Below are 14,756 nucleotides of genomic sequence, written 5' to 3'. Positions count from 1 at the left end.
AGCACTGGGCACCACCATCGCCATGAACACGAAACAAAAATTTGGGTGGGGTGTGTAAATAAATAACATACAGTATAAAAAAAACATGTCTCGTATAACCGATTTGCCGCACGAACTGCTATGTCAAATATTCCAACAGGCAGTAAACGGAGATGTTAATAAACTTTTCATCATAGCGAGATCAACGCCGGATTTTCGCATCCCTTGTGAAATGGCTGTCAAGGACCGTCTTCGGGAGATCAGTGGAATGAGGTGCGGTGATCTCGACACTCTTCTTTCGGCCGCAGGGGAAAAATTAAACGATAGGTTGGACGAATTGCACGAGGCGAGGCAGGGAAGAAGACGATACACGGATGATTGGCGTAGATCTAAACAAGAGACGGAAGATATTATTACGCACATCATCGCGTTTTCCGAAGCACGAACTTTCTTCCTCTGTTAAAAAAAAAAAAAATAATAATATATATACGTGTCAAAACTTGATATATAAAAAAACACACACATCGTGAAAAAAAATAATCTTCGGTGTATATATAAATAACACACATTGTGAAAAAAATTAAATTTCTCTAACACACACACTGAAATTTTTCTCTTCGATATGAGTGAAAAAAACATGAGTGATCTCCAAGCATTAAAACAAATGCTAAATTTGTCAGTCGAATATGTAAAAATTCAGGAATTGGAAGTCGACAAACCTTACACGATAACTTCCGGTTCAATCGTTTCTACCCAGTATGGTCCTAAGGTGCGTCTGTTGCTCAACGGACAATACAGTCTATTTTTACCAGATCGATACGCTAACATGTTATCCGACGAGAAGCTATCTATTTTAATCGAGAACAAAACTCGAATGGTGTACAAGGGTACAAAGGAACTTCTTGGTAAGAAAACGAAGCACGTAATAGAATTTGTTTAACGACGCTGCGCGGAGTATATATAAAATAACATACCTTGAAAAAAAAAATTACTCGAAACAAAAAAAAAAAATCTCGGAACATACATATATATATAAATAACATACCGTGAAAAGAAAATTACACGAAAAAAAAAAACTCAGAACATTTATATATATATATAAATAACATACCGTGAAAAAAAAATATATATAGAGCATCAACATGAAGCCCAAGCGTGTCGTGTACCAGATACCATACTCCAATCTAAAAAATCTAGGTGCCCTCGATGGGTTACTCACCAAGAAACAACGCGAGAAGAAGCGTTCTTGCTTGACGAAAGGACACGGAATGAAATTACTTCTTAGCACACCTCAATTGAGACGCTTGCAGCGTTCGCGGAAACAGCAAAAGATCGGAGGTTTCATGTTCAGCATCCCGGCCATCCTTGCGGCATTGGGGGCCGTTGGAAGTTTGGCCGGCGGAAGCGCCGCCATCGCGAAAACCGTCATCGACTCGAAGAAGAACAAGGCCGAGTTGGAAGAACAGAAACGTCATAACCTGGCCATGGAGAAGAAAGGGGGGAAGGGCGTGATGAAAAAGTTTTAAAAAAAAGAAACAGCAGCACTCACCAACCGAGACATTGAATCTCTGATCGAACCATTACGAATCAAAAACTTCAGAGGAGTTTTCATGTCCGACTCGTTACCTTCAACCGTTAAAAGAAGAGAATGCGGCGTAGTCAACTTGGACAGTCAAGAAAATCCAGGCACGCATTGGATTTGTTACCACAAAAATGATGATGATAAAGCATTCGTTTTCGATTCTTTCGGAGGCGTTCCACCTACAAATTTAGTTCATTATCTGAAAACAAACAAAACACCTATATACTACAACGACGAACGCATTCAAAATTTCGGAGACGTGAACTGCGGTCTCTGTCTCTCCATGCTCACGTTTCTCTCTAAAATAAATAAGCCGCAGGTGGAAGATTTCCAGAAAGCATTGTGGAATCTTAAACACGATGGGCGTGTTCCATCTCACGAGCGAATCTTCGATCTTGAAACTCACGCTGCACGACGACATCGTCTATCCTAAATCCGTAGCTCTGCGTGCATTCTACAGCATGTACCTCATACCTAACGTCACGCAGCACAACAACAAAATTAGCGTCGGAAGCGAACACATCGTCGTCACGCCAGGCCAATACAATCTTTCTACTTTGCAAGCTCAATTACCCAAAGGCACGTACCTTTCTCAAAATTCGGTCACGCACAGAGTGGAAATCGTGTCCGCGACGGAGACGGTGGACCTGGGCACCATGGGAGAACTTTTAGGTTTCGAGAACGACACAAAACTCGAAGCTGGCATCAAGCACGTAGCAACCAACATTCCTAAATTCTTGGCCATAGAGACTCTGAACGTACACTGCAACGTGGCCGAAGGAATGATCACGAAATCCTCGGACGGATTGTTAGGAAGTCACAAGCAGACGGGAATCATAGCCACTTTCAAACCCAGTTCCGAATTCATGGAACCGATCATCTACACGCCCTCTTCGCCGATCTATTTTCCAGTATGTCGCAACCGCATAGACGACAGAGTTGGTGGTGACGAACGAGAAAGGAGAGGTGGTGGATTTCGCAGGTGCAACGACCACTGCCATCGTGGAGATCAACGTATAATAAATAACACGCATAGTGAAAAAAAATGGAACAAATCGAAAGTTACGAATTGCAATCTTTCCCTCCCAACCGTCACACGTTCGCCAATCTCAACGAAGCGAACAGGGAGATCGAATACGACGTGGACGTAGGGGATGGGTTCGTTCATCCTCACAGAGCGGACCTCTACCTTCAATTCGACGTGGTGAAGAAGGAAAGCGGAGACGCGTTTCCCGCAGCAGCAAATTTGATACTCGTGGACAACTTCGTGCCTCACCTGTTCTCGCAGGTGGAGGTGAGGAAACACAACACCGTCATCGACAGAATAGATTATCCAGGCATCACGTCGACGGCAGTGGGAACATTGAAATTATCTAAAACGGACGCTGCATACTACCAGGCGGGAGGATTCGAAGCGGGGACCAAAATATCGACGAGAAATCACACGGTGCTCTTTCCCATGCGTCTGCTGCCGGGATTCTTCTCCGACTACAAGGAGATCATGTGGAAGGGAGGATTGCGGGTCACGTTTCGAAGGGCGGCCAACGACAACGACGCACTGATGCGATACACCAACTTGAACGCCGACGGCACGCCGATAGCCAACACATTACCCGAAGCAGCCAAGTGCGTCATCCGGAGCATGGAGTTGAGAATGCCGATCGTGGAATACGAGACGAATTACGCCCTCAAGTACAAAGCGGAGATCTTGAAAAGTCCGCAGGTACCGATTCACTTTCACGGTTACCAGTGCGTGCAGAAGATGGCGTCGGGAAGTCACATGGAATGCGACGTGACGACGCAGTTCAACAACATACAGTTCGACATGCCAGATTTCGTCGTGGTGCTCTTTCAGACCGGACGCGATAACAATCAGGAAAAAGATTCCAGCAAGTTCGACGACTGCAAGATCAAGAACGTTTATCTGAAGAATGGACGCAACGAAGTCTTCCCGCGCGAGAATTACAACCTCGACATGACAAAAGACGATTACCTAAAACTTTACGAAGCTTACACGGCTTACAAACGCGTGACCGAGGGAAGCGTGGACATGTACTACACTCCCAGCGAATTCAAAATCCGCAGGCCGATGTTCGTCATCAATACCACAAAAAGAAAGCAGGTGGTGGTCAACGATCGCACCAACATCAAGGTCGTCTGCGAGTTCAACAGTCCGTTGCCCGAGGACACAGTGTGTAGCGTCATCCTGGTCGCCGAGAAGTCCTTCGTCCACGACGTGAAGAACGAGAGGGTCACAGAGCAGTTTTAAAATATATTGCCTTCGTCGAGCAAGAATGGTTTTTCTACAACTCATTACAAAATTTTTAATCTAAAAAAAACGCCCAAAGCACTCCAATAGGATGCAGAGATTTTTAGGATCAAATCGAATTTCTTAAACAAATTGAGGGGGGGCGCTTGCTTGTAGTTGAGTAGTTATCATCAAAACCTATCCAACAAACCCACAATCATCATCCTAGCTCAATTAGGAGCCGAGAAAATCAATATCTTGGAAAACGTCTTAAGATAATTGTCTTAAGAAAATTTTCTTGACAGACCGGAAGTAACATCTTGACAGACCGGAAGTCGACTTTCTTAAAGATTAAGATATTTGTCTTAAGACATTAAGTATCTCGGCTCCTATGGGACCTACAACAATGTAACTTTTTGGTCTAGTGCCTTCACGGATCTCTCCAATAACGCTTTCGCCTTTGGATTCAGAACAACTCGCATATGTGATGTGGTCAGCACCACGCAATCGGTTATTAGCCAAGAGAGACACAGCAAACAGGGCCTCCCCCATGGCACAGTGGTAGCGTTATTGCCTTGTAATCGGCGGGTCCCGGGTTCGATACCCTGTGGAGGCACACATTGGTTCGGATCCCACTTTAAACTGTAGGTCCAGTCCCGATTAGCCTCACTGTGCATGAAGTGGACTTAAAACAGCAACTCAAGACACAGCAGACAGCCCCTGCAATCATAGTCATAGCCTTTGAGCTGAAAATTCACATTCATAAAAAAAATCTATAGTCGGCACAGTCGACCATTTCGTAGTACCTCTAAAGCCATAAGCTCAGCAGGAATTGGGGCCTACAGTTGTTGTTTTTTCTGAGCACCTACAGTTTTTTTTATCTGAGCACCTACAGTTTCTTTTTCTTCTGAACATAAATGGGCCTACAGTTTTTTTCTCTGAACATAAAATTTTGGGTCTACACTTTTTTTTCTTCTGAACATAAATGGGCCTACAGTTTTTTTTATCTGAGCAGAAATAAACCTACAGTTTTTTTATCTGAGCAGAAATGGACCTACAGTTTTTTTTTATCTGAGCAGAAATGGGTCTACAGTTTTTCTCTGAACATAAAAATGGGTCTACAGTTTTTTTATCTGAGCAGAAATGGACCTACAGTTTTTTTTTTATCTGACCAGAAATGGGCCTACAGTTTTTCTCTGAACATAAAAAATAGGTCTACAGTTTCTTTTTCTTCTGAACATAAATGGGCCTACAGTTTTTTTCTCTGAACATAAAATTTTGGGTCTACACTTTTTTTTTCTTCTGAACATAAATGGGCCTACAGTTTTTTTTTCTGAACATAAAAGTTAAAACAGTTAAGATCCGAACCACACTTTCCACTTGATATCAAACGCAATAAAAAAAGGGTCTAATAATGTGTCCCGCACACATTTTTTCCTATCAACAAACGGTACACAAACAAAAAAATGCATGCTAAAAATGTATGTGTAGTTCTGCGAGTGTATTTTCTTCCACAATACGTTAAGGGCTGTTTGGCTTGTTTCATGGGGGTTCCATCCACAATCCCTTTCACGTCTGTTTGGCTCGTTTCAAGAATCAACTCGCAAAACAAAACACCATAAGAAAACATATCATGCAAGGTACTTACTTTTCTCTGGAACACACACTCAACAGGAACAAAAAACTTTCTATACTTTGTGTTCTGCGAGTATATTTTCTTCCACAATACGTTAAGGGCTGTTTGGCTTGTTTCATGGGGGTCCCATCCACAATCCCTTAACGTCTGTTTGGCTCGTTTCAAGAATCAACTCGCAAGAACAGTCGCTCTAGATGATATGGAAGTTTCCATGGCAGAGCTTCGGATTATAAGAGGATGCGAGGAGTGATATGTTGAGCAAAGTGGCGTAATCCGCATCAGAAAATAGTCCCTCAATTCCATTGTCTGAACTGATCATCACCCCACGTTTTCGATGAAAAGCCAGGAAGTACTCTTCCGCTCTCCTATTGTTCAGTGAACATGAAGAGATTTTTCCCCCTTCACGCAGCACACTCGATTTCAAATATCGCTACAATACCAATTTTTGCTTCATGAGGAACAATTTACAGAAAAATATCGTAACAGGGGCCCAAAACATCGTAGGAGAGGTCCCCGTTAGGTCGTAGCAGGGGCCAGGGATTTCCTTAACAAAAATAAATTTTGATTATCACACACACAAATTGTAGAAGATCACACCTGAGAGTTTTAAAAACAAAAACACCGTGGCAGATTACGCTGAGAGCACAAGGTCGTGGTAGATTACACTGAGGGACCTTACAGTAAGAGGAGACAGCAGCCTTATAGGAAAATGTCGTAAGTCATTTCAAAAGTAGGTCAAAGGGCGATGTTAGCATAAGAGCAGGAGGTAAAAAAATAGCTTAAAAAGTGATGCCAGAGCTTTTCTTCTGTCCATTTTTCTCTCATTGTAGGTTAGTTTAGTGCGTAAAAAACGGATTACGCTGAGACCAGAAGCCTATTAGCAGGTTGTAGTAGATTACACTGAGGGGGACCTTACAGTAAGAGGAGGCAGCCTTATAGGAAAATGTCGTAAGTCATTTCAAAAGTAGGTCAAAGGACGAGTTAGCATAAGAGCAAAATTTGCAGGAGGTAAAAAATAGCTTAAAAAGTGATGCCAGAGCTTTTTCTGTCCATTTTTCTCTCATTGTAGGTTAGTTTAGTGCGTAAAACGTCGTAAAATAAAAAGTAGGTCAAAGGATGCGTCCAGAACGTTGGGTTCCACCTACTCAGGTACCTATACAATGCAATTCTATAAATTCCATGCATTAAATTTCTAATACCTACATACCTTTTTCGTCAGCAATAATGGTATACATGCATGTTGTCAGTTTCACAGTACTCCACTTGGATATACAGTACTGAAGCAGAAATCCCATTGATAATGTAAGGAAATATGACACTTTATTTTGTACAATTCAGTTGTTTCACTTATATGCAAGAGTTAAGTTGTTTGCTTCACAGAGATGAGAGAAGTAGCTTTATGCATAAAAAAATAAGTCCGCAGTAATGGTTCTTGCAAGCAGAGGGTTCCATGCCTCAGTGGAAATATCAACATATAATACCGAGAATGGATGAGGAGACTGATAAATTACAATATGTATTTCTTAATCAATCACTCTTCACTCTAATCTCATTTAGTGGTAACTTTAAAAATAATGAAGTATTTTATTTTAAACTTACTCTGTATGATAAAATTCCATAATCCTTCCCTAACTTGTGAATTGTAATAATTTTCCAAATTCACTATTTTGCAGTTTGAATTCAAATCATAGAGAATAGAGAAATTAAGTGAATTTCATAGAAGATAATATTGGTACTTAACAAATCCATACCTGGATCTGTATGAGTTTATTATTTCCATTTGCAAAAAATCGATTTAGTTAAGTTTGTAATTGTCAGGGAATTTCGTTTCTGCTTGTTTGTAGCCACCATGACTTTGTTACTGGCCTTTGTATAGCAATCTGACAGACAGAAGATTATTGCAAGATAAGATTTCTTGAAGATGATTAGGTAGATTTGAGTTTGAAATTCTTACACAATTAACAATTTTTCGCAGGTTAGAATATATACCATAATATTTGTGTGACTTGTAGATGTATTTCGAGTCTATGAAATGGCAACTGTAAATTAAGAACCTCAAATTAAATGTTTTAAATATACCGTTTAATTAAATTAGAATTTTTGGATACATTGCAATCACACACACACACACACTTCATATTGTTACTATATTTGTGTGTGCATATCAATGGCACAACCACAGTGGGACAGGGGGGCATTGCCCCCCCCCTCAAGCTTGAATGGGAAATCAATTCTAAGAAAGGCAAGGGGCAAACATTGATGGCCAAGGGCACCTGCAGAGGGCACAGAGTTGCAATTGTACCCCTCGATTTCAAATTTTATGCAAATAAAAATACATTTCATAGAATTTTCTTGCTCGCAGCTTTTCTTAGTCTCGTCAAGTTCAGAGCCATAGCTAGGGAGTGGCGGGAGTCGACCCTGGCCGCCCAACAAGCTAAATGATAAATGTTGTAAAAGAGAGAATACCAAGGCACCTCGTGAAATTATTTGCACCCTATTAAATCAATCATTGTTTTCAATATGCAAAAAAATGGATTAAAAATTTCCTTGTCCGCTTCACTCGCAATATGATTGTTTTCTGTAATGCATTGTAAATTACCAGAGAGAGAAATAAGACATGCATGAGGAAAATGAGCATGCACATTTGAGAGAATTTATATAATTTTTGCTGTTGGTTTGTTATGAGGTGGATGAATTGATTATGTCATGAATATAAGTAATAGACGTATCCTGTATATAAATATTAAAGAAACTTTGAAAATGTACACAATTTAGTGTTGGCATGTATTTTCTTATTCTACATCACTCCATTTTGAATATGTGTAAAACATATGTTGTACATGAACGTTATAGATGTTATATGTACGAAAAGAGTAGTATTTGGAATGCATTTATCATGCATGTTCTGCCATTCAAAAATACAGTTTGTGTACTTGTTTTCCATTATTAATGAATGTGAAATTGAATGTTTTTTTTAAAAAATAAAATGTTTAAAATCGTTTGTTGCAACACAAATGCTTTTACCACCGACTTCTACCTCCTTTTTGTGTAATTTACGAGGATGATAACATCTTTGACACTACCACCACTACTACTAATAATAATAATAATGGTCATAATAATGTCATTATTATTATTATTGGTACGTTTGTCCTGGTACTTGCCCCCCCCCCCCCCCCAGGCAAAAGTTTGTGGCTGCCCTTCTGGTGCATGCGTGTGGGTGTTGAGAGGCGGTAATATGCGAGGTTGAAATAGAGAAAACATCTCCTTGTGGCCTTGAATTTTTTGAAAATTTGCTTTGAAAACCGGAAATTATACTTGAATTTTATCATGGTCCTAGAGTAGCCACCCTGTACTAATCTCCTCCCTTGCGGCTGCGATTGGAATGCGCCAACACTAAATATGTGCAACAATGTGTATACTTAGTGCCAAACGACTGACACGTGCATCTAAGTAGGTGCCACGGCTGAAACGCACAACCAAAAGTGCTGTGGGGCATCGACTGGAACTCGCCACCACTGGTGTAAACAAAATTTCCACTATGTGGATGGTAAATCAATCAAACAGATTCAAGATCTGTTCAAAGACACAAATTTGTATAGGTGCTTTGGCTTTTTTAGTTTTCTGATTAAGTTACATATGATCACTGATTTGATTTATCGAATATATACATTAATTTATTCCATTTATATTTATTCTTTATCTTCTTATAATAGATTCTATTGTTCCAATTTCCTTTGTTCTTATTTATATAGTTATTCATGTATATTGTGTTAATTTTTAATTTTGCACATCTGGTTCTGCCATCTCTATTCCACTTTGGCAAACTATTTACATTATTTGGTCCTATTGGGTACGTAACAACTTTCATTACAACCTCTTCTCAGAAATTTTGAGAAAAAGTTTGTTGTATTTGTTTTATTGATATAATAACTCTTTTTACTGTTTATCTTCTCTTGTCTGATGATTTCAGTGAAAATATATCATCTGGAAGCACAACATTGGAGTGTGAAAGAGAAGCCAATTTTAGCACTTCACAAAAAACATGTATTAAAGATAGCAAATCTCTACCAGCATTCCCATATTCCAGTGCTCACTTCAAATCAGAAGATACAAGCTGTGAGAGAACTTCGGTGCTTGAACATGCCATACGTGAAGTTGATGACATTTGTGAGAATGATTTGGATAATTTTGGTCCTGTGATATCACCAGATACAAAACCTGATTCAATGAGAAATATAAACATGCCAGAGCAGTCAGTTGTCTCCAAATCAGAAGTCATGGAAGAGGAAAATGCATTCAATTGGGAAGAAAATAAATTTAATGTAGGAGAAGAAAGCAAAATTTCATTTGCGAAAAGAGAATATGTTAAGATGAAGGAAGATGTGAAATATAATGGTGAAGAAATCCCAACTATTAAAACAGAAGAAAGGAACATAATAAATCTGACAGATGTGGATTTGAACTACCCAGTAAAGGATGGAGATACTAATTCCAGGTAATCGAAAATATCTACATTATAATTTTCTTTACTACTGTCAATAAGATTTTTCCAATGTTAGTAAAAGAGCATGTTGCAAAATTCTTTCACAGATTTAAATCAAAATGGCACATAAAACATAGAAGAGAGCAACTTGTGGTTGTTTTAATCGAAATTGGTAACTGCAATTTTATACTATCTCTTCACTTGAACATGGACTCTTTTGGTTGCCCACTAGGTATCTAGTTGACATTGAATTTCTCTTAATTGTTTTTCATGGCCTGTCTTATGCTTCACTTCAGTTCTTCACTGTTAGACTGCTGTCACCCTGGGATGCCACAGCTGCTCTGGTGACATTTCTCCTGACATCTGTTGGGTCTGCCAATGTAATGTCATGAAAGAGTGCACAGACTAAAATTTACAGCTTATTGCAAAGTATGCTTGAATGCAGTGACACAACCACAGTGGAGTCAGGAGGGCATTGCATGTTTAATCTTAGGTGGAAATAAATTACAAGGGAACAAGCAAGCAGGGGAGGGGGGGGGGGCAAACATTCAAGTAAGAAGTAGGACTAACAATATAGGATATTCAGGATGAAAGTAATGTTAGGTAAAACTGATGCCAAATATCAACTGTCATCTTCAAATCGTATGACTGTCTCATTTCATAGGACTATGTGCTTCGTGAATTTCACCAGTCATTGAACGACTCATACAGGAACAAGCTTTGAATTCTATGTAAGCATTTTATCTTTCTCTTCATCATTTTTAATTACATATGATATCTACTATTTCATAATCTACAATTTCTTCGAGGGGCATACTATAATGATTTACACTTTATTTTTTTTCAGGTCCCATGATCCACCATTTGAGAAGTGAGGACTGGCATTTGAAGCTGCGAGTCTAGTCTACCGATTGCAGGCAGCAGTGCCCAAAAAGGATTCCTGGTGTTCACACAGCAGCACATTCTGTACATCATTATCAGCGGACTATTGGACAACATGGAAAGCGACTATAATGGTCAGCTTTGGACAAGTTGGCTTCTATGGACAGAGGATGTGACCACAGCAGAGATTTACAGACGGTTTGTGGCAGTGTGTGGTGAACATGCACCTTCACGGAAAACCATTTACAATTGGGTGGATGGCTGGAAAACAGGACGCACGTCAACAGAAAAAAGGACAAGGGTCTCTGCTCACATTCACTCTGCTGCCTTTGCACCGATGTCAGGGATTTGGGAACCCATCTGGTGCACACTTTCCCCATATTAAGGTGATCATGCACGATTCGCTGCAGGGTGTTTCTGGACAGGCCCGTGGTCACCTCCATTTCAGAAAACCTGATGCACCTGTTCTCATGAATGACTTGCTCAACCTGTGTCATGTTTGTTGTTGTTGTCACAGTTACTTTCCTTCCAGAACTTGTCCCTTTTTTTGTTGACGGGCATCCTGTTTTCCAGCCTTCCACCCAATTGTAAACAGTTTTCCGTGAAGGCACATGTTCACCACACACTGACACAAATCATCTGTAAATCTCTGCTGTGGTCACACCCTCTCTCCATAGAAACCAACTTGTCCAACACTGGCCATTATAGTCACTTTACATGTCCAATATCCGCTTACAATGATGTACGGAACGTGCTTCTGTGTGAACACCGGGAATCCTTTTTGGGCATTGCTGCCTGCAATCGGTAGACTAGACTCGTAGCTTCACATGCCAGTCCTCACTTCCCGAATGGTGGACCATGGGACCTGAAAAAAATAAAGTTTAAATCATTATAGTACACCCCTCGTACATGTGTGGTTGAAAAGCCACGGACGCTTTCGGGTTGTAATGGCGTAATTTACTTTCAATGGAATCGTTACAAAAATGCCATGGTTGATTAGGGCTTGATGCAGGCATAGGTTGTATTATGGGTGGGATGAGGAGGATGAATTGAGGTGTTGGCCTCAATCTGTGTTTTTTTTCCTTTCCAGAGGCCACCCTGAAGGCCTATCCAACTTCACTCTCATCCCTGACACACCAGTGTCTGTGCCTTCTGTCTTCTCCACACAATTGACAAACCTAACAACACTGAGAGACCCATTGTGTACAACTACATTTCATCCACTGAACTAATATATGCCTTCATAGACTCCCACCTCTCTAATCTCTTCTCCAAGCCATGGCCTTCTTTTCTCCATGAAACCAACCACTACCTTGGCATCATCCATAACCTACCACCCAATACAATCCTTGCCACCATTGACATAACTCTCTCTCTCTACACAAACATTCTCCATGCCCATGCCCTCCATTCCACTGAACCATTTCTTAACAGCTGACACAAACCACATAGTCCCAGCACCCACTTCCTGATTCAACTAGCCAACCTTGTATTCGCGTGCAACAGCTTCCACTTTAGAGACCAGCAGTACCTGTAAATACATTGCACAGCCATGGGCTCCAAATGCCCCCTCCTGTTCCAACCTCTTCATGGGCAGGTTGGAACATGAGTTCCTAGACTCCCGATCAAAGAAACTACTTCTCTGGCTAAGATTCATTGATGATATCCTCCTCCTCTGGACACGTGGCGAACCCTCTCGCAACCTTCCTAAATCAACTCAACAACTTGACCACCCTCAAATTCACCTGATTCCACTCCATAGATGACCTTTGTAGATGTGTTTGTCCACATCGCGGGTAATCACCTAGAAACCTGCATACACATCAAACCACCTCCAATATCTCCACTACTTCATCTCTCACCCCTTTCACACCAAAAGAAAAAGCCATCCCATTCTCCCTAGTCCTCAGAGGCCAAGGCCTAAATTCATCCCCCTCATCCTGATAAAACCTCATCTATTTCTTCTTCAAAAATGTGACTAGGCAGCAAAATATCGACTTCTGATTTCTGTTTTTGGTAAGTGTTTACTGTCTCTTAATACATACATATCTGGTCATGGAAACATACAACAGAGACTGTGATTTGACATGGTGACCACACTCCATGCCATATCTAACTGGTTGAATGATCTCCCACCATGGGTGAGTGAGTGAGTTGGATCAGGTGGGAGTGAGGCCAGTAGAAACGTACATACAGAATGTCCCAAAATAGTGTTTACACTCTTTGAAATATAATAATGGGAACACTAATAACACCAAGTATGAACTTTTTTGCTAGTCACATATCTTAAAGTTACAGATATTCATTTGCAGCAGTAAGTTGTCTGCAATGCTGTAGAACAGATCAACAAAGAACAAATATGGTTTCTGCAGGAAGGGAAGCACAGGAAGAGTCAATTGTATGTTTCATGTCATCCAATGACCATGGCTTTGTGGGGTACACATTATTCTTCAGTTTCCCAGAGGTAGAAATCTAACAGTGTTAAATTGGGAAATCTGTGTTGTAGATACTTCTTACATTGCTCAAAAGAAAATTTGCTAACCTATGCCACTTCGGGTATACAAATGCCTACCGCCTGGTGGGCTGTGATGGAACTAATATCAACAGAATACCTACACATGTTTACACACACGCACAGTGGAATGGGGGCATTTTGAAATGTTCTGCCTCCTACACAATAACATCAATAATATGCAAGCTACTTACCTGAACTATATGTCTTCTTAAAGTTTGGAATGTCCTCTACAAGAATGTCACTACTTTTCTACGTAGTCACCATCATTGTCCACACACAAATACCAACATAGGACAAATTGATGCATCCTGTCGGCGAAGAAATCAGGCATCTTCTCCCGGCAACAGCAATGCACATCTGCATGCACCTCGGCATCACAGGTGTAACAGTGTCCCTTCAGGTGCTCTTTCAGCCTCGGAAAAAGGAAGTAGTCACAAGGTGTGAGATCTGGGCTGTACTGCTGGTGGGGTAAAATTTCATGGAATTTGAGATGCTGCAATGCATCCTGTGTTTGGAGTGTTTGTGGGTGTGCATTGTCATATTGAGGAATTGCATCCTTGCCAGGCATAACTTGCAATAATCGTGCACGGAGTTTTTCCAAGGTCTTCATGTACCAATCGCAGTTTACAGTGGTTCCATGCTCCAAAAATTCTGTGTGGACTATGCCTTCAATTGGTGAGTGGCATGAATCAGTTCGTCCACCGAAGTTTTGCAGGAGAAGCACGAGAACTTCTGTCAGATATTTCTTTTCTCTTGAAATTTATACTTACTAATAAAAATATATATCAATATCTTGATCTTCAGAAAAAACTATGCATGATTTACTTAGTAACAAGATGTTCTTTTGTACAACCATGACAAAATCTGAACATATAAGTAGAAGACAGTTCTGGCAACAGTGCATTACTCACAGTCAGAATGGTCGCTAGAATCCTGTGCATGCCTTCAAAAGGAAGTGCTGCGTTCAAAGAAAAGGATTGAAGATGAAACCATTGGTGATTGTTTACCTACACTGAGCATGGTGGTAGAAGGAACAGGACTACAATGAAGTGGAGCACTTCACACAACTTCATCCACTTCAAAAAGTTCTTTCCACACCTCACACTGCACAACTGAATGAGAGATTCATTCAATGCAGACCCTCCATCAATGTTTTCCAAAGCAGAAGAGGAGCAGCTTACTGAATTTTCCTCAGACAACATAGTGAAGTATATGTTTGTTTCTATCTATGACAATGTCTTAATTTTGGATCCATCCGTAAAGAATAAGTACCCATAGTTAAACAATAATAAGGCCTTACACATTATACTTCCTTCTGCGACTTTATATCGTCGTGAAACTGGACTTTTAACCATGACTGTGATCAAGTCCAAATAAAAATCAAGAGTAAATATCCAGACTGAGATGATCCTTGTCATTTCCAAATAT

General features: G+C 40.4%; 1 protein-coding gene across 4 annotated transcripts in view; it reads left to right on the top strand.

The window, feature by feature from the left end:
* The window catches only part of LOC146004332 (uncharacterized), a 381,568-nt gene that overhangs the window by 351,175 nt on the left and 15,637 nt on the right, over window positions 1–14,756 (top strand). For all 4 annotated transcript variants that reach the window (XM_083143108.1, XM_083143107.1, XM_083143106.1 and 1 more), the window contains exon 3: window positions 9,419–9,943. In XM_083143108.1, coding sequence (XP_082999234.1) covers window positions 9,419–9,943 — 525 coding nt within the window. The remainder of the gene's footprint in view (window positions 1–9,418; window positions 9,944–14,756) is intronic.

This window comes from Lepisma saccharinum, chromosome 21 (genome assembly GCF_977018435.1).
Source record: "Lepisma saccharinum chromosome 21, izLepSacc3.1, whole genome shotgun sequence".
In the NCBI taxonomy this organism is placed as follows: Eukaryota; Metazoa; Arthropoda; class Insecta; order Zygentoma; family Lepismatidae; genus Lepisma; species Lepisma saccharinum.
The sequence above is the reverse complement of the archived record's forward strand: the minus strand, read 5'-3'. Positions and strand labels throughout refer to the sequence as shown.